Genomic DNA, 21,622 nt, shown 5'->3' with positions numbered 1-21,622 from the left:
ACGAACCTTATTTGTATATTTATGTTTTTTTTTTTTAATTTATTTTTATTTTTTATTTAAAAATATGAATTCAGTGTGTTTCTGCTTCTTTATTTAAAAATAAATAATGCAAATAAAAACTAGATAGAGGTTAAGTTTCACGGATAATAGAAGCTCCAGATAATTGAAGGTTTTTTTTTTTTATTTCGGAGACATAAATAGAAATAAGTAGGTATCAAAAGCATCGACGGACATAATTCTACAATTGCGAAAATTAGTAAAGTTTTCTATTTGACACCTAAGCAAATATTTACAAGATTTTATCAAAATTACTTTATTCGGTTAAGGTTACTAAGGTTACTTAAACTTTAAAATTTAATTCTAATCAATCAATGTACCTATCACAGTATCGGACTTTTGGTAATAAATTACTGATAGACAACATATGAAAATACATTAAAAATGGCAATAATTTGGTAGTCGTCTTGATTATATATTTCTTGTATTTTTTTAACAACAGAAATTAGGTTAGAATTTAAGTCAAAATTAATTTTTTAATATTTAAAAAAAAAAAACTTATTTTGATAGAAAAATTAATTTTCTATGAAAAGTGTTTTGGAACCATTTTAAAATTAGGCTTGGTTTTCAAGTTAAATAAAAAAAAATCAACCAGCTGCAGCGCTGCCGTTTTCTCAGAAATATACACTAATGGATTTTTTGCATTTTTGGCTGAAGAATAATTTTGTGGTAATTAATAAAAAACTCTTTGCCTAACGAATTTGTTCCATTCAAAAGGATCTTTTCAGTTTATACAGGAATAAAATGTATGTTTCATAAAAAAGTTTAGCAGCCACCACAAAAAAGTGACGCCATTTTCTAACGTTACACTCTCGCACTTTCGCAGTGCGGCAAAAAATTTCAATTCAAAATTAAAAATAAACTATTAGAGATACAAAAATCTACTATAGCTTATTTGAAAGATAATAACCTAAAGCTTAATCTAAATGAAGGATTTTTAAAAATTCCGTCATTTAATAGGGTAAACGCAAAGTCGTAGAGAATTGATTTTTTTTGCTATCGATAGATGAGATTAATTTAAGAACAACTGCATTTAAGAAAAAATTCTAAAAAATGTTGAAACTAAGCTATAACGTTTTGTTTGAACGTTGTCCACGTGTTGGGGCTATGACAAAATGATGATTTTGGGTAAAGGAAATTTTTTTTTGACAATTCTTAAGATGCCAGGTGAAAGATGAGTAAAAAAAACTTAGGCGTCTGATACGTCTCTGCGTTTCGAAATATGAATTTTTGAAAAACACTTTGTTTTTTAGGGGTATTTTTGGGTAATTTTTGATTTTTAGCTTTTTTTTGGAGCATTCAAAAAAAGTAGTTTTGGCCATATGCATACATGTGCAAAAACTTGGAATCGTTTAGTGAGTTTTGATTGAATAACGGAAGAAACAAGTTTTTAAAAAATACTTTTTTTTACCGTTTTTAACCGATTTTCATCGTTTTTTATTTTTATCTTTTTTTCTTTAATAGATACAGGAATAAAGTATATTGAGTAATGATAGACCATGACTACGATTATATGTGTGCGACGTTTCAATCATTTTCGTAAACACAATTTTGAGATAACGGTAAAGTAAAATTTTAGAATTCAACAGGTTATAACTTTTGACCAAGAGCAGATAGAAATTTTATTAAACTTTTATGAGCATCCTGATACAATTACCTTTCATTTGGTATATCACACATAACGGTAGATTAACTACAAGATACACAATGTTAAATCAAGAAACTTGCGAAAAACCTCAAAACACCAGTGGAGATCTGTTGCTCCCCGAACAGCCACCAGTGTGGGAAGTACCGTAATCTCAGTCTGGAAATTCGACATGATTGACTTTAAAAAATTCTAACTTCTCTTGTAGGCATCTTCGAAATGAGATTAATACGTCATATGAAAGTTGAAATAATAAGCTTTCACATGGTATATATTTTGTATAGGTTGTCAAACAAAAAAAATTGATTCCATAGCCTGAGACCATAAAAATAAATGTTTTTTTTTGCTTTTTTAATGAAATTTGATCGAGTTCAAAAAATTCTAGATCTTTTTGTAGATGTCTCATAGACCTGATCGATATATATATTTTGAGCTAAGACAATAAGCTTTCAGATATTATAAAATTTTTTATTTTTTAATGACGTGAGAAGATAAAAATTCATGTTTCACACTTGGCTTTTAAATTGCATATTTTTTTTTGTAAGCTTTTAAAATAAAAAAATTAATAATGAGAAAATAATAACTTTTTCTTGTAAATTATGATTGTTTGAAAAAAGTAAACGCTTCAATTGACTCATTTTAAACAAAAGCACCTATTTTGTGACAACATTATCACGTAAAATCATCTTCCGTAAACCGGCTTTACAGACAACCTCTTTTTTTTCAAAATTTGCATTGGTTTTCTGGCTATTTAAAAAAACTAGGAGTGGAATAATTTTGATAAGCCTAATCGAATGCATTATAGATGCAACCGCCATTGTAAGGGGGGGAGAATCTAACTTTATATTTGATTTCTTACGTTGCAGAATAAAAAACAAAAAAATTTGCTCATCATGCATATAAATTGCACATGAATCACTCTAATGGATATTCTAAGCGCGTAATCTGATCTTGCCATAAAATTGAAATAAAGTACAAAAAGCAGTAGAAAATTTTATTAATAAAATCAAATTTAATAAAACATTTAAATTATCTTTGGAACCAGGAACTTCATTTCAAATCAAATTAAAATTAATTTAAGTAAACCCCACAACCCACCTTTTCATGCGTACTGATTAACTGTAAAAATTAATATATGCAGTTTAAATATATATATGTACAAATGTATGTGTTCCTCTAGTGCAAAAAAAAATAGTGATAGCAAAAACATTCATTTGTTAACTTTACTTAGTTAAAATAATAATCAACAAATTATGTTACACTCTTAAATGCCTTACAATATGCAATGAAAATCGTTTCAGTAAAACTTGCTCCTAAATGTATTTTAGCTTAATACTTTAATTCGGTTTTTCATCCAAAACAAAAGAGTTGACATTCGAACTTGTATTATTTGAAATTCAAATTGGGTTATTCGAGTTTGAGCTATTAATTAGATCAGTTGCAAGTGTTGCTTTATCCACATTAGGTAGAAGAGTCCGTCGGATGGGTTCTTCAACTTTCTCTAAAAAGACTGGGTCAGCGGAAGGGTTCAATGTTAAGTTACATTCGGTTCTTGGTGTCTTGAAAGCTATTGCCAGCTTTCAAGTGGTTTGTACTTTTATAGTCACGATCTCCGCATCAAGATATTTCTATCTTGTGCAGCTTGACTTTTCTGCCTTTGAAAATTGTAGTGATGTATACAATTTAGGGTCGATGTCTATTTATAGGTTTACTCGCAGGATTTCTGCCATTTAGTCTGATTTTACCAATGTTTTGGTGGAAACAGTCGGTCTAAAGAAATTTAATTAAGATCTGAACTCTCTAACTGTCACTTATTTATCTCATTAAAAAAAAAATAAGCAAAACAAAAGAGCTGAGGTACAAACCTTAAAAAAAATCATCTTTTAGATTTACCTATGCTGTCTGTATATCTATTAACTTTACAAATTCAAACTTAATCCAGCTAGTGCAGGTCTTTTCTATGCCTGTCATTCCTCTATCACTTTGGAACTTTCTCATTATGAGAACTTTTCAAATACATACATATTTTTCAAAAACTAAAATTACTAAATTTAAACTATTCATATCTTTACAAACATTCACCTGAGAAAAAATGAGGTTATTACCTCTGTCTATAATACCTACCCGCATATAATATATATTGTTGTGATAATATTTTCACATGTTATACGCTAAAAAAAAAAAATAATACACATAGGTTCACACTGCATGCAGATATAGTGTCTATACCTTTGCCGGCAGTTGACGACGCCATCATAGCCAATACTCCCACTTAAGCAATCGTGACAATAACTTATTCTGAAGTTATCTTTTAAGTCATTGTTTTTTGTCAGCTTCTTACTTTCCAGTCGTGAATTAGTCGTGTTAAAGTTTCGAAGTGGAAACTTGAAAAAAATTCCACTATTTTTTTTTTTTTTGTGTTTTTTTGATCCTCGATCTTGTACCAGTGATCTTGATCTTCTTGGAGAAGAAAAAATAAAAATGTCTGCAATATCAATGTGGTACTTTATACTAATGGATGTTGTGTTGTCACAAGCTTATCCTCAGTTAGATCTACCACCATTAACCACACCCTTAACGCGGCCAGATATCGTTTTTAATAGCTACACTCCTAATAATGGTGGAAATTCTATAAATTACGATGATGCTAATCGAAGTGATCGTTTTGGTCCACCTTATTCCGATGATAATAGTGATGATCGGGGAGATGATTTTAGGGTAAGTTAGGGACACTTTGATAATTAAAATCCTTATCTATTTTGTTCTCCTTAAAGAATGGTCAACCCTATGACGATCGTCAAAGATATGGCTCAAACTACCCCAACATGTATTTCAACCGATCCTCAGACTCTCCCTATAGTCGTGATGAAGTCAGCCGTGATCGGGAATACCTTAACAGAAATCCCGATCAAGATCGATTTACCACCCGTCGACCATACAACCCAAACGATCAATATCCAACAAATAGAAATCCTATCCCTGGATACGAGGACGATCGTTATCGAAATGGCTACCAAGATGATCGATATCAAAATCGATACAATTCAAGTGGTGATCGTTATAATCAAGATCGTATAAATGAAGATCGTTATCGTTTCGAACAAGAACGTCGATCACAAATCGAAATGGAAAAGCTACGTAATTTTTTAGTTGAAACCGATCATCAAGGATCACAGGAATGTACGGAAAATGTTGCAGCTCAATGGAATTTCGAGACAAATGTTAATGATTTTACACAAAATCAAGCTGTAAGTTATATTTTAATGAGGATCTTGTATAAGTAAAAAAAAAAAAAAAAATTATCTCTGTCTTGACATTCATCGCGTGCGAATAAGTTACACGATCACGATCATGTTGTATGAGAAAATTTCCCGTAGTTATTTTTTATTTAATTTTCCGCCAAAGTGATCTAATCAGTGTGTTGTGTAGGGTTTTTTTTTTTGTATATACTCCTACCAAATGTGGTTAAGATTAGAGTGAAATGCGGTCATAGAGGCTTTTATGTTATGCCGGTTTCAAGGGCTTGACATTGTACTAGATTTATGTGATTGTTTTTTTTTTGCTTTGCAGCTCCTTGCACAACAAAGATATGCGGAATATCAACGACAAGTTGCTGGGCAATCGAAGAGGATCGATCGTGATTTGATATTTGATCGTAAATTGTATAGACAATTGCAATTACTGTCTGAAGCTGGGCCAAATAGTCTGCCTTTTGATCAGTTAGACAGGGTAAGAAGTGACTTATTCCATATCCCATTTACTTTATTTGTGATCTTTTAGTACAATCGTTTAATAAATGAAATGCTGGTTCTCTACAATGAAGCTACGATCTGTGCTTACCAGCAGCCTTTTCAATGTGGCTTAAGGTATTATCCAAATTTAAGAGACATCATGGCTGAAAGTCGAGACTGGGGAGAGCTGGAATATACCTGGACCGAATATCACAGAAAAGCTGGTCGAGAAATGCGGGATAGCTACAAGCAACTGATCGATGTTATGAACGAAGTTGCAATGGTTAATAGTAAGTCTTGACAAATCTCCAAATACCTTCGATTTTACCACTTTTTTTCAATCAGATATGACAGATGGTGGACAATATTGGTATATGAATTATGAATCTGGAAGCTTTCATGATGATCTCGAGCAAGTTTGGGAAGAAATTCGTCCATTTTACGAACTTCTTCATGCCTACGTACGTCGAAAACTGCGTGAATATTACGGTCCAGAGAAAATAAGTCGTGATGCCCCAATTCCCGAGCATATTCTTGGCAATATGTTTGGACAATCTTGGACAAATATATTGGATATAATAATTCCCTATCCGGGAAGGACAATAATTGATGTGACAGCAAGAATGAATGAACTTGGTTATACTCCAGCTGGAATGTATCAAACAGCTGAGGATTTTTTCACATCGATCAATTTTACTGCCTTGGGACCGGAATTCTATACGAATTCGATATTTCAGCAACCTTTTGATCGTGTTGTATTGTGTGAACCATCGGCATGGGATTTTTGTAATCGACACGATTATCGGATAAAAATGTGTGCAAATGTTGATCAGAAGAGTTTTATCAATGTGCATCATGAAATGGCACATATTCATTATTTTCTAGCTTATCGACATCAGCCGAAGGTATTTCGTAATGGAGCTAATCCGGGTAAGGGTTGAGTTGTCAATTATATTTGGAATTTTGATAAATTTTTGGATTTTTTTTGTAGCTTTTCATCAAGCTGTTGGTGATGCTATAACATTGTCAGTTTCGACTTTAAAACATTTACAAACAATTGGATTAATTCAAAGATCTGTTGATGATTATTCATATGATATAAATTATTTATTTACAATGGCTTTGGATAAAGTTGCATTTTTACCATTTGCATTGGCATTGGATAATTGGAGATTTGATTTGTATAGTGGTAGGACAAATAAGGGAACAATGAATTGTCATTTTTGGGATTTGAGGTGAGTTGAATAATTCTTTTGACATTACTTATAAATCCCAAAAAAAAAAAAAAAAAACTAATGACGTTGTTATTTTTATTTCTAGAGAAAGATATGGAGGAGTTAAACCACCAAGACTACGATCAGAAAAAGACTTTGATCCTGGAGCAAAATATCATATACCAGCAAATATTCCCTACATTAAGTGAGTACCAAAAAGTTGTTTTTTTTTTTTTTTACTCAATTTATTTAAACTATTAATTTGTTTACCTATTCTGGGTTTAATTTTTTCCAATAAATTAAAAATATTTGTCAACGGTCATCTTTGCAAATGCAAATTTTATGATATCACGTGGATCATAATCGTAATACGATTAACTTTGATTGTTGTGCATCAAACTTTAAGATGTCAAAATGTGAAATTTCGTATAGGTACAAAAATAATCTTATATAAGATTTATGAACATGTATCAAAGTCAAACTATTATGGTTCGTCTATTGTTGCATTGTTTCAAGAAAAAATAACATTATAATTATTAGTGTATTATAACGATCAAATTGTATTTCAGTTTTACAATTATTAAAAGAAAAAAAAAAAATATCAGAAATTGAGTTAGGAATAAATTTAGTATTAATGGTTTATGTAGATAAGGGAAAAATCAACCATTGGAAGTAAAGTAATGGAGGCAAAAAAGGGAGCTGGGTTGAAAAACGTGTCTTTTAACTACCTCTGGCAAAAGTACCCCTCTTTTATAAAAAAAGTTGTAAAATATAACAAAAAGATTTACAACTTTTATTTGTATCAATTTGTACGCTTTAAATATTTTAAGAAAAATTTGAAAAACAAAGTAATTTGTTTTTAATTTTTATCTTTAACAAAAATTGTCAGATTTTGATAAAATTCTGTGAAAAGGTACCTACATTTTTTTTTATAAAATTACCTAACAAAAAATTATGAAATAAGTTATTTAGTTTTGAAAATTTGTACATATTTTTTTTTTTGTTGAAACGTATACTCTTCAAAATGGTGTTTAAGATTTGGGAAATATCTTGAATATTAAGGGGTATTATTAAAAATTGGCGAAAAAAATTTACATTTTTTTGTATCAAAAGTAGGTACCTACTGTTAAAAAAAGAGCCAAGTTCTCCTATGTTGAAATTATGCTGTCACAAAAAGTACTGAGATGTAAAAGTGTACCAAGTTCTAAAGTTTGGGTTCAAATTCGTATCAATAAAATTTTGATTGTTCTCTTGACAATTTTTCTTAATTATCGATTTTTAAAGTTATTTCAAAAATTGCCAAGTAAACAATCAAAATTTTATTGATACGAATTTGAACCCAAACTTTAGAACTTGGTACACTTTTACATCTCAGTACTTTTTGTGCCAGCATAATTTCAACATAGGAGAACTTGGCTCTTTTTTTAACAGTAATGTTTTTGTTGTGATTTCACTACTTTTTGCAAGGTATGGCTGTAGAATATAAAATCTCTATATTTGATGAAAATTCAGTGAAAATGGGTGGTTGCCACGCCCCCTGGCTGAAATTCTCAAATTTAAAATTTTTTCCTTTGTATAAACTACCAGCTCTACCATTCTACCAAATTTCAAGATTCTACGACAATCAGAAGTGCTCTATAATAATTTATGAAAATTCAGCGGGAATGCCGGTTGCCACGCCCCCTGGCTGAAATTCTCAAATTTAAAATTTTTTCCTTTGTATAAACTACCAGCTCTACCATTCTACCAAATTTCAAGATTCTACGACAATCAGAAGTGCTCTATAATAATTTATGAAAATTCAGCGGAAATGGGCGGTTGCCACGCCCCCTGGCTGAAATTCTCAAATTTTAAATTTTTTCCTTTGTAAAAACTACCAGCTCTACCATTCTACCAAATTTCAAGATTCTACGACAATCAGAAGTGCTCTATAATAATTTATGAAAATTCAGCGGAAATGGGCGGTTGCCACGCCCCCTGGCTGAAATTCTCAAGTTTAAAATTTTTTCCTTTGTATTAACTACCAGTTCTACTATTCTACCAATTTCAAGATTCTACGACATTCAGAAGTGCTCTATAATATTTTATGAAAATTCAGCGGAAATGGGCGGTTGCCACGCCCCCTGGCTGAAATTCTCAAGTTTTAAATTTTTTCCTTTGTATTAATTACCAGCTCTACTATTCTACCAAATTTCAAGATTCTACGATAATCAGAAGTGCTCTATAATATATGATGAAAATTCAGCGGAAATGGGCGGATGCCACGCCCCCTGAATTGAAAATCTCAAATTTTCGATTTTTTCCTTTGTATACACCACAAGTCCTATCACCGTGTAAAATTTCAAGTTTCTACGATATCGGGAAGTTCTCCATAATTTTGATGATCTGTCAGTGAGTCAGTGAGTCAGTTACGGTTTTTGCGATTTTTGAAGCCCTATATCTCAGAAACTACTCATCGTAGGAAGCTGAAATTTTGTGAGGAGTTTGGTTTTTACGAGCTCAACAAATGTAGTGAGTTTGAAATTTCTAGCATCTTTGGTGTGGAAGTTAGAGGGGGGTCGAAAATGGCCTGAGTTGTTTCCTGTAAATAAGGGTGTAGTGCCAAAGTTGCTAGAGAACTTGGCTGGGCACTACCGTGCCCCTTGATAAAGTTGTACCGTAGTCAATATTTTTATTCCTTCACAAAATATTGAAGAAGTCAAGTGTTTTATAGTACCTACCTAGTTTTGAAATATCTTGAAGAACGAACAAATTTAAACCATTGTCAAATAGAAAAATTGTAGTTGGAGGAGGTCCAATGAAGATCTGATGGCTTATTTCTATGATAAGTTGAACAATCTCTGCATCGATGTTTCAAAAACCTAAGGTATTCGGTAAAGTTTGACACCAACTTGTCTTGTCAAATATAAATGCTTTTGATTTGGAACCGCTCAATACTAAGTTGTATTAGATGGGTTAAAACTTGATATCTGGCTTTTGCAAGGTCTGTCTTACACTGCACTCGTTTTCTTGTTGCCCTCTACGACATTTTAGGAATAATATTAAATCCTCCTCATTTTTTTGCTGAGCTTTCGAAGTTTGGAAGACACATTTCCTGACTCATCCGTCATCTCTCTATTCCTCGCATGCATATGAACAACTCATTAAATTCCGATCTTGACAGGATTATCCAATTCGGCATTATAAACAGCGCGAATCACCATTAAATCCCATTTGCTCCAATAAACATAGACCTCCGAGAAAGTATCTCTTCTCCGCCATACTTTTTTGCTGCAGAATTAACAAATGTGTCTACTTCTTGTCTACTTCTGGTCGTTTGAAGTCCATCGTTACGCATTCTGTTCGGTTTGAGTTTTGATCATTTTTTTTTTTAGATCGATGGAATAGAGCCATTTTTACTTTAGATACAAATTTGTACCTTATTGCCATCTTTCAAAAATCAAGATTGGTAGTAAACATTTTTTTCTGAATGGGCACTGTACACTGAGGGAAAAGCCACCATAAAACAACGTAAAATCAATGAAAACAACATTGATTTAACAATTATTCGGAATGATTTTGCGTTGAAGATGAACATTTTTAAATCAACGTGGAAAAAAGGTTAATTTTTTATGGTTTCGTATCTTAAAGTCACATAAATCAAAGTAGTTCAACTTTGAAACAAAGACGTTTCAACTTCAATTTATTTTTTCCCTCAGTGTATTAGGTATGGTACATATTGTATAATTCTTATTTTCTTCTTATGTTTTTTTTTTTTGTTAACGCTTCAAGTTTTTTCATACCGACTACATCAATGTCAATTAAAAACGTTTTTTCAATAAATATCTAAAGAATTGGATTTGGATATTATACCTCCCTTAAGTTATAATTGGCTTATTTTTGGAATACCTGTCCTAGTCCCATATTGCCTTGATTTCAATTTGAATATCCCGTCCAATCAGTAACTTCCAAATTTGGAATCTCAACTGAAGTCTTATATACAAAACTATTATTTCAAGTAAACAATTTGATTACACAATCCTATAACTACTTTGGTCGTTTGTTAAGCTTGTATTTCTACTTGCACCATTCAAATTCATTTTCAACAAGTTTTGAAATAAAAACCGTCAAGAGGTCTTCCCCTCAAAAAGATCCTCGATTAAAACAGCCTCCACCAACAGCTGGAAAGCCAAAATTGTGAGAGAAAATAATAAAAAAACTTCCTGTTGTGTGGCAGCAACAGCAACAGAAACAAAGTGTAGGTTAGGTATATTCAATGACGGCAATGCGGTACCTACTATGGTGGACACCATGTTATTTTCTGTGATTATCTAAACTCAAGTTTCGTGGTCTTCTGTGACGACGACGAAGACTTCGACACAGACAAAGTCGCTGTCGTAGAAGATTCGCATTTGTTTGGCATACAGCAGCTGCAGATTTTTGCACCGGCCCACAGTGGTGCCATTTGACGTTTTTGGCGACAAAATTCATTTGCACGGCCATTTCTGGACGAAAAGTCATGAAATTTGGTACACTGAATGATTATAGTATGGAGAATACGAAAAAGCTGCCAACTTTTTTTTATTCAAAATGGCGGCTCCAAAATGGCGGAAAGAATGAGCGTTAAAATAGAAAACATGATATAATGAAAAGTTTCAATGTTCAATAAAACTGAGAATTTATTTTTTCCGTAAACCAAAATATACTTTTCTAATAGATTTTAGCGTTTTAAATTCAAATCCGGAGTCAAAAAAAATCTATGACGTCACGTTTTCGAGATATAAGCAGATCAAAATTAATTTTTATCTTCGAAACGTGACGTCATAGATTTTTTTTGACTCCGGATTTGAATTTAAAACGCTAAAATCTATTAGAAAAGTATATTTTGGTTTACGGAAAAAATTAATTCTCAGTTTTATTGAACATAGAAACTTTTCATTATATCATGTTTTCTTATATTTAATTAAAAACATAGTTGGCAACCATATAACCCCAATATTTTCAATTTTCTTATGAAACATAAATAGAAGAGATCTCAAAATTGTGATAAATTAAAAAAAAAAAATGCATGAAATAGCGTAATTAGGGGTCTTAAAGTGTGTTTTACTAAGTTGGCATTTTCTGGACTTTGTTCTCAATTTTTTTGATTTTTTTGTAAAGAATATGAATCTATGAGTTCTAAATCTTAAATCTAACACATTTTTGACATGAATTTAGCCCAATTTCTAGCTTATATACTGTTTTGAAAATGAAAATTCTATTTTAACGCTCATTCTTTCCGCCATTTTGGAGCCGCCATTTTGAATAAAAAAAAGTTGACAGCTTTTTCGTATTCTCCATACTATAATCATTCAGTGTACCAAATTTCATGACTTTTCGTCCAGAAACGGCCGTGCAAATGAATTTTGACGCCAAAAACGAAGAATGGCACCACTGTGCGGCCGCCCGGCCATGCCCTCCCCTTATTCCATCCACTTATAACACCCCTCATTTATAATGATGTGCAAATAAAAAAAAAAAAAATAAAAACATTTCATGTATATGTAGGACGTGCGCTGCTAACCGATATTATTATGATTATTGCATAACTGACAACAACAACGTTAACATATTACTCTTGGTTTTATACAAGCTTTTGTGTGTTTATCTTTAATAAAATTGTAGGTTATAACATTAAAGTGAGTATGAGTATGTTTAACTATTTGTAAGACACTTGTAAGTTCGTTTAAAATTCTTTTGGCTTTTTATCAAAATGATTCAATTTGTTTGTTATTTAATTGGGTAATTTGTGTGTAATAAATAACTTCGATGCTCGTGTAGCGGAAATGATGACAAATTGTCAACTTTTTAAAATTGTAGATATAGCAGAGATATTTGCACTAGGTGCATTTTTGAACATATTTGATGAAAGCGTAGAAGATTGTATAGAATGTAGATCCCTAGCAAAGAGATTAAAAGATTTTTTGATACCAAGAATAACCTTTCACCTTTAAAAAACATTTTTTTTTCTCTTAATCAAATACGGCATCAAACGAAAGGTATCATTATGGTCTATTCAAAAGTGAAAACCAGAAGTTTTTTGGATGTCTAGTTGCTGAGTTATTTGCATCTAAACGTTTTTTTTTTTTATTTTTAAGCAAATATCAGCGGTCCCAAAGTCTCGAAACAAGATTTGGTTTTCCGATATGAGTTCACATTGAACAGGCCTATAAATTTATGTTAAAAAAGGACAATTATTTTTTTTGGGATTTTCTAGAAAAAATCAAGCCGAAAAAAAAAATGAATTTTTAAAAATTTCCTCTAAATTAATCGAGTGAGACATCAAAAGATGCTCTATTCAGGGCTGAAAACCAAAAGTTTCCAGGAGGTCTGGTTGATGAGTTACACTGGCCAACAAGGTTTTTGCCACAAGAACCAAAATATACTTTTTTCATGTGCTGAACTCGAATCTGAAGTCAAAAAATTCATATTGGCCTCCGTTTTTGAAATAATAAAGTTAGAAAATGCCAAAAAAACGAAATGTTGGCTGTTTTTGAGGTTATTTTTGTATGGGGGTAGTTCATTATGAATAAAGTTGTAATTGTGCCTATAAGAACTGGTTTTATTCTTCTAAACAATGTTTAAATCTTTCCGATATCTCTTTTACTGCCTGAGATATTAACATCTAAATAGCGGTCTTTGACTCAGAAACAGCACTCGAAAACCAAATTAAACTTTCTTTGCCACAAGAACCAAAATATACTTTTCTATAGGTTTTTGGGTAGCTGAACTCGAATCCGTAATCAGAAAAATTCTATTAGCCTTCGTTCTTGAAATATTACCGGTATAAAATGCAAACAAAATTTTTTTTTATAACGCTTATATTTCTAGAACAGGCTAATAGAATTTTTCTGATTGCGGATTCGAGTTCAGCAAAAAACTTATACTTATACTTTTGATTAATTTTAGTTTCTCTTTGGCTTATTAACTAAAACTTAAGATATTTCGAGCAATAAAAGAGATATCGGAAAAATTTAAACAGTTTTTGAAAGAAGAATATCTGTTCTTTTAATCACTGTTACTAATTTGTGTATAATGAATTACCCCACATAAAAACAGAACCTCGAAAACAGCCAAAATGATGTTTTTTGTTCTTGTGGCAAAAAAAAAGTTCAATTTTGTTGACCAGTGTTATTTGAATGTAAAATTTTTTGTTTTTAATTAAGAGGCAAATATCTGCGGACTACAGTCTCAAAACAAGTTTTGTTTTTCAGATATGAGTTCACAGTATATAGGCCTATGCATTTAGATGAAAAAAATTTAATACATATTTTTTTTCGAGAAATAATCAAGGTTAACCCCTTACCGAAAAAAAATGGATTTTAAAAAATTTCCTCCACAGTCATCGAGTAAGACATCAAAATAAAGGTGCTCGTTTCTGAGTTACTTGCATCCAAACATTTTTTATTTTTATTTTAAGTCCAGAGGCACATTATCTGTTGGCCAAAGCTTAAAAAATTACAACGGATGAGTTCGATACGATAGTAAGAAGTATTGTGAAATTGATTTGGGTTATTTCGATCACCAATGCCTCTCAACTGGGTGCGATAGTTGGAAGTAGGTCAAAATTGTGTTCCAAGATTTTATTACATCACTGATTGTTTGCTAGTTAGTTTGTTAGTTAGTTTGTTTGTTAGTTTGTTAGTTTGTTAGTTAGTTTGTTTGTTAGTTTGTTAGTTTGTTAGTTTGTTGGTTTGTTAGTTTGTTAGTTTGTTAGTTTGTTAGTTTGTTAGTTTGTTAGTTTGTTAGTTTGTTAGTTTGTTAGTTTGTTAGTTTGTTAGTTTGTTAGTTTGTTAGTTTGTTAGTTTGTTAGTTTGTTAGTTTGTTAGTTTGTTAGTTTGTTAGTTTGTTAGTTTGTTAGTTTGTTAGTTTGTTAGTTTGTTAGTTTGTTAGTTTGTTAGTTTGTTAGTTTGTTAGTTTGTTAGTTTGTTAGTTTGTTAGTTTGTTAGTTTGTTAGTTTGTTAGTTTGTTAGTTTGTTAGTTTGTTAGTTTGTTAGTTTGTTAGTTTGTTAGTTTGTTAGTTTGTTAGTTTGTTAGTTTGTTAGTTTGTTAGTTTGTTAGTTTGTTAGTTTGTTAGTTTGTTAGTTTGTTAGTTTGTTAGTTTGTTAGTTTGTTAGTTTGTTAGTTTGTTAGTTTGTTAGTTTGTTAGTTTGTTAGTTTGTTAGTTTGTTAGTTTGTTAGTTTGTTAGTTTGTTAGTTTGTTAGTTTGTTAGTTTGTTAGTTTGTTAGTTTGTTAGTTTGTTAGTTTGTTAGTTTGTTAGTTTGTTAGTTTGTTAGTTTGTTAGTTTGTTAGTTTGTTAGTTTGTTAGTTTGTTAGTTTGTTAGTTTGTTAGTTTGTTAGTTTGTTAGTTTGTTAGTTTGTTAGTTTGTTAGTTTGTTAGTTTGTTAGTTTGTTAGTTTGTTAGTTTGTTAGTTTGTTAGTTTGTTAAATTGTAAGTTTGTTTGAAAATCCTTTGAGATTGCTTAACTAGAGATATTAAAAGTGATTTTGAATTAAAAAGTGATCTAGAGAGGTTAGGAATTTGTTCAGGATAAGTTTGATGCTGACTGAAAGGTGGTTGTGGAAATAGTTGGAGGTAGTTTTGCTTGGTTTAAGAGTTGATTGACTGGGTTTCAGGAGTCACTTGGTTTACATTTTGGATTGACTTGTCTGAGAAAGGTTTCGACTAGTCAAGCAGTAGTAAGGGATTGGTTTGACTTTTCCATGCGTTCAAAAATTGTAATTCTCTTTTATACTTTTCGGGAAAACTGGATTTGGATTAAAAATATCATTTAAAATGAAAAAAAAAAAAAAAAAATTATAAAATAAAACTTACCTCTTACTTTTATATTAATTCCTTGAATAAATAAATAAAAAACAAAGAAGTTTTTTTTTTTTAAATAAAATTTTTATTTTTTTTTTTTTTTTCAATTTGTTCATCTTTTGGTTTGTTTATAGTTTTCTTTTTAGTTTGATTTTCGTTTTTCCTTGTTAACACATGTTTACTTTCAATACTATATTTTCGTTTAAATTCGTTGAAGTGGAAAAATAAAATTAAAAAAAAAATTAAATCACAACATGACAAATATATATAAAAATAAAAAATAAAATATAAAATCTCTTATAGCGTAGTTTTTTTTTTATCTTGTGTTTTTGTATAGTTTGACTTAAAAATTATATCAGATCAAGTCTTTTGCACCTGCATTATTAGCCTATAATACAGGTACAATAAAGACATTTATACATTAAAAATAATACATATAACATGAATTGAGTGTGTTGGTTTTTTGTGTTTTTTTTTTTGGAATACTTTCATCTTCTCCTAGTTTTTTTTTTTTCTTGCCTTCTGCTAAATAACCTTCATTTTAGCTAAAGCCTTTTCATCTGTCTAAAAATCATGCTCATGATGTTCGTGGTGTTCATGATGTTCATGTTCTTCATGATGTTCATGATGCTCATAACTCTGATGATGCTCCTCAGGTTCATGGTGTTCATGATGTTTGTGATAGAATTCTGGTTCTTTGTAACTAATATGTTTCTCATGGTATTCTGGCACATGTTTCTCAATATGAACGGGATAGGGTTTCTCAACGGCAACCTTGACTGGATAAGGAACATGTTTCTCAATTTTAACTGGAACCTCCTTGATAACGGGATAAGGGGCTGGGACATGAACCTTAACTTCATATGGAACTGGCTTATCAACATGCACTGGCACTGGACGATCTACCTTAACATGAACAGGAACTGGAATCTTCTTGATAACTGGCACTGGAACTGGCTTCTCAACATGATATGGAACTGGTTTGTCAACATTGTATGGGACTGGCTTATCAACATGTACTTTGACGGGATAATGGACAATCTTCTCAACTGGATATGGTTTGTCAACTGGAACATGTACCTTTACTGGATAATGTACCTTCTTTTCAACTGGATATGGTGCTGGAACATGAACTTTTACTGGGACATGTACTTTCTTCTCAACTGGATATGGAGCTGGAACATAGACCTTCACTGGGACTGGATTGTCATATGGGACATGTACTGCAACTGGTACTTTTTTCTCAACTGGATATGGAGCTGGAACGTCATAGGGTACTTTGACGATTTCTTTCACTTCATAGGGGACATGTTTGATAACTGGATATGGCTTGGGTACTTTAACTTTGTATGGTACTGGGACATGTTTCTCAACTGCTACTGGTACATGTTTGTACACTGGCACTGGAACATGGACATTTTTGTGGATGGTTAGGGTTTTTTCTTCATGAATGGATGGATAATGATGATGGTGGTAGTCACCAAATCCATGAATACCACGTTTAGGTTTTGATGTGTCATCTGAGGAAGCTGATGCTTCAGCTTTGGATGATTCTTCTTCGGCTTTTTGTTCTTCAATAGGTTGTTTTTCTTCTTCGGCATAAGCGAAGGTAAGCACTAAGGCTAGGAGACATGCTGTTTTCTATTTGTTGTCGTAGTTTGTTTTTAAAGAGAGAAGAATAAGAGAAAAATAAAAGGTTAATACTTATTTCGGGCCAATATTTAAGTGATTAAATAACAAGACCAACAAGTCAATAAAATGTTTAACAAGCCTTTTTCTTTTGGGAAACAGGTTTGGAATAAATTTTGTGAACTTGTTGTTTTTTTAAACAAGTAATTTTTTTATATTTTGTAAATTTTTTGTTAGGTTGCAAATATGTTGTAAGTAGACTTTTCTAGTATTTTCTTTTTCTTATGAAATTAAAACAAACTTGTTACGGTATTCAACAAGTTCAAGTAAGTCTAAGTTTGTTTATAATAACAAATTATTTAGCTTTTATGCTGAAAGATTTCTAAATTTCTACAAGTTCACATTTTTTTACAAGTTATGCTCTACAAGTTATTCATAAAAAAATAAAAACATTATGCTTTGTAGGTTAAATTTCTTGGACATTCATAATGTCAATGAATTTGTTAAAAATTGTTACAAAAGTTAAAGTTAATAGGTTAAGTTCATGTGCAATTTTTTTTTTATTGTTATGTTAAGTTCATGTGCAATTTTTTTTTTATTGTTAAATAACTGCATTTTAAAAATTTCTTTGACCTTTTTTACATGATCTAAAACTCGACAAGTTTGTCAAAGTTCTATTTAAGAAATAAGAAGTGAAAAATAAAAATTGAAAAATGAGCTTTCAAAGTTGAAAATGAGCTCTTTAGATAGCATAACAAGTTTATGATATAAAATAAATCTAAAATGTCTGAAAAAAGTTTTAAAAATATTCTTGGGAATTAAAAATTGTTAGCTGTTTTCTTCAAAATAACAAAAGCTGCCTTTTTGAACAAGTTACAAGCTTTCAGCTGACAATAATAAAATGTATAAAAAGTCAGAAGTACCTACTATTATTATATTGAATGCTAAATGTGATAAATTTATTACAGTTCTTAAATTTTTATTTTGTCTTCACAACTAATCATAGGACAAGTCATCATAAACAGCCCATCAAAAGACAATTCATCACAGGGAGTATTTCGTCAAGGAAAAACATTTGGAAAAAAATAAAGCAACAATCATAATAAACAATCATAATTAACAATGGAATAAATTGAATTCAAAATAAATTTTGTTCTAATCGAGCCTTGTGATGACTTTTCTCATGATGAGAGTTGTCCTATTATAGTATGTACTGGAATTTGATGGGTTCATTCGTTTTTTTTTTTTTTTGTTTATTTAAAAAGCCATAAATAGTAGTAGAAGTATTCAAAATTAAATTCAAAATTTGTAAACCAAAGTTGTAAAACACAAGTAGTTTGATATTTTTATAGCTAATTCTTTTTTTATCTAATAACCATTGAAAATTATTGTAAAATATCGAAAAATTGTGTGTTTGCATTAAGTTGCTGTGTCTTTTGTTACTGGTAAAAAAATTGTGTCAAAGTAATAAATTCCAAACTGACATTTTCTTGAAACCTTGATTAGTTTTTAAAAAAGTGAATCTTCAAAAAATACCAAATAACTTGTTAAAGTTTATAGCTTGCCTGTTAGCTTGTATAGTTTCATACATTTTTCTGTTTTATAAATTACTTGTTATGTTTTACAGCAAGTTTAAATATAAAAAAAAGCTTGAATCTGTTAAACTGCTTTTTAACAAGTTTTTTTCATATAACAATTTTAAGTACGAAACAATTTAAATTGGTCAGTTTTGAAACTAACTTGTTAGGCATTTTAATTCAATTGTTTAAGGTTTTTAACTAACTTTTTATATCTTTTAACTAACTTGTTAAGCTTTTTAACAAGTTTTTTGTCCACAACAATTTGAATCATGGAAAATTGAAACATTTTTAACAAACGAGGACTTTAAAAAATTAACAATTTATTTATTCAGTTTCATAGAGAACTTGTTAGGATTTGTGTTAAATCATTAAATATTTAGAACAGCTAAAGACTTTAATTTAAACAGAGGCTTGGTAGAAATTTTCATACTGTGGAATATTGTTAAGTTGTAATTTATCTTCCTAAGTGTTGATTTTTTTATCAACCAACTAAACAACTTTCAAGGAAATTGAAAACAACTCTCAGCAATCAAATTTGTTTAAGATTTAAGAAGTTCACAAGGAATTTTATGATTCTAGCAAACATTGAGGCAACAACTCTTGAAAAAATTATTTGAATTGAAAAATTCTTATGACTGATGGAGTGATTTTGAAACCAGAACTAGATTTTGGTAACTTAAACGTTGTTTTTAAAACTGTTTGAAATTTGTCAATGAACTTCTTGGGTTTAAAACAATGACTTTCTTGTTCGTTCATTATTTAAAAAAAAAAACGTTATATTCAAAATTTATCTTAAATTTTTACATTTATACTTTTTTTCTCGAGTTATTTTTTAAGTCCAGGACTTAAAAAGAAAAATAAAGTTCATTGACTTTCTCAAAACAATTAAACATTTTACTCTTGGTTTTATTTGTTTTTTTTTTTTTTTTTTTTATAAATTCAATTCATTCCATTACTTTTGAATTCATTTCACTGAATAAAATCTCAGTTAGTGCCAATTGAATGCATTTAACATTTACACCTGAACAAACACTAAACATTTTTTTTTTATTATTGTTTGTATTTTTCTATTCGTTGTAATCCACTTTCGATTGAAAAATTAAAAAAAAAAAAAAATAAACAAACACTTTCCTTCTTCCATCAACACTTTACTTACCAGCAGTTTCATTTTCAATATTGTAATCCACTACCAAACTATATACGCGAATCCGGGATGTAAATTCACCAATCCAAAAAAAAAATATTAAAATTTCGTATTTTTTGTGTTTTTTTTTTTGCTATAAATTTAAAACAAAACAAAAGAGTTGAGCAACGAACTCGATTATAAAAAAAAAAAAATTACAAAAAAAATCAAATAAATTACTTCTCCCAAGTTTCGTCGTCTGCACAGCACACACTGCACAAATAGCTGTGAATAGTTGAAAAGTAAACAGGTTAATGATACCTAACCCAGTATCTGGAAGCACTTTTATAGTTAAATCGTTTGCGTTTCGGTTTTGAGTTGTGAAGTTGGGGAGTTTTGCGCAAAACTTGTCTACAAACGAAGAGTATGGAGTAGAGTTTTGTATTATGCTCTAATGCAAGTTTGCCCCTCTTTTTTTTGTTGTTGTATGGAATTATTCCATAAGCAACAACAATATTATAATCTGAGCATAGGCCAAGCTTTATGATGCTGATGATGATGATGAACATAACAACAAACCACGAAAAAAATAAGCTTATAGAGACCTCCAAATTCAAATGCGCGCTTCTTTTGCGAGCAGAAAAGACCACCACCGTGCATATTGCAATCGATTGAGATCGAAAGTGAGAAAGAGTGAGTTGTTGTTGTATTCATCTCTTGTCTTATAATTATTGAATTTAATGCAGTTTTTTTTGATGATGATTTGTTGTTTTTTGTTGAGCTAATTTAATAAATATTTAGGTCGTTTGGTTCGTTGAGTCGATAAATCTCAAAATTTTTGGATTTCTCAGAATTAACAATCCAGAGAGCCCATGGTCAGACAAAAAAACAAAAAAAAAAACTACCATACTCGTAAATTCCATGTTAACACTCTATTTTTGTGTGTTTTTTTTTTTTCTTTAACTTTTCTTCCTGGACACGAAAATAAACAAAAAAAAAAAAAAAAAAAAAATTCATTGTAATTGCCTCAGAGCAATTGTGTATGGTATCTGTAAAGTTAACATACAACACATCAGCGCCAATCGATTATGTCATAGATTGCAATTGTTTTAATATGTTATGTGCTTTTAATTTCCTTGTGTTATCGATTGTTCGATGAAATGTTGCAGTCTATACAAAATTTGGATCTCTTTTTGATACGTCGTTGGTTGGTCGTCAAGCTAGACAAAAAATGTTATAGGTATGTCATTTTGGTGCTCTGGTGACATTGTAATAGTTGGCATGAAGATGAAAAGACCAATTTGCCGATGTGTGATATGCAGTCAATCATTTTGTGTGACGATTTATTTGATTGTTAATATAATGTTTTTTTTTTTCTGTTGTTTATATTTTTTTTTTGTATAATAATTTGCTTACTTGAGATAAAAAGTGGGTCAATTGTATTGAGTTTTTTGATTGAAATATGATATTGTGTACTTAGATTAACAATACACAGATTGAATTTGCAATATAGATGCGTTTTTTGTTTTAGGTAATTTTTTTTCGTTATTTTTTTTTAAATTTTTTTATATTGATTGTTAAATGAGAATATTGTACTGGATTTGTATTTTGTTTGCAAGGTTAGAGAAGTATTAGATTACCAAAGAAAAGCCGATAAGTCAAAGTTGATTGTGGAAATTTGTATCAGGGTTACTGTTTTAAATAAAGCTATATAAATACAAAAAAAAAAAAGATTAAGAGGAGTTCTAAAAATATCTTTAGAGTTTATGTCCAATAGCAAATATTGCTCAAGAAAGTAGGCCATCAGAAGAAGAAGATTTT

The 21,622-nt window shown here is 30.4% G+C and overlaps 2 protein-coding genes across 2 annotated transcripts in view; one reads left to right on the top strand and one right to left on the bottom strand.

Moving 5' to 3' along the window:
- Positions 1-4,033: 4,033 nt before the first annotated feature.
- Positions 4,034-21,622, top strand: part of LOC129913628 (angiotensin-converting enzyme) — a 136,724-nt gene continuing 119,135 nt past the window's right edge. The window contains exons 1-7 of the mRNA XM_055992394.1: positions 4,034-4,420; positions 4,477-4,950; positions 5,273-5,431; positions 5,483-5,723; positions 5,779-6,363; positions 6,425-6,668; positions 6,754-6,852. Coding sequence (XP_055848369.1) covers positions 4,184-4,420; positions 4,477-4,950; positions 5,273-5,431; positions 5,483-5,723; positions 5,779-6,363; positions 6,425-6,668; positions 6,754-6,852 — 2,039 coding nt within the window. The 5' untranslated portion in view covers positions 4,034-4,183. The remainder of the gene's footprint in view (positions 4,421-4,476; positions 4,951-5,272; positions 5,432-5,482; positions 5,724-5,778; positions 6,364-6,424; positions 6,669-6,753; positions 6,853-21,622) is intronic.
- Positions 15,801-19,941, bottom strand: LOC129913632 (uncharacterized). Its single transcript, XM_055992397.1, has 2 exons — positions 19,835-19,941; positions 15,801-17,110 (listed from the first exon to the last, which is right to left on the bottom strand). Exons 1-2 carry the CDS (start codon positions 19,844-19,846, stop codon positions 16,034-16,036), a joined length of 1,089 nt encoding a protein of 362 aa, XP_055848372.1. The 5' UTR covers positions 19,847-19,941; the 3' UTR covers positions 15,801-16,033.

The sequence above is a fragment of the Episyrphus balteatus genome, chromosome 3 (genome assembly GCF_945859705.1).
Source record: "Episyrphus balteatus chromosome 3, idEpiBalt1.1, whole genome shotgun sequence".
Classification (NCBI taxonomy): domain Eukaryota; kingdom Metazoa; phylum Arthropoda; class Insecta; order Diptera; family Syrphidae; genus Episyrphus; species Episyrphus balteatus.
This window is presented reverse-complemented; position numbering and strand designations above follow the sequence as displayed.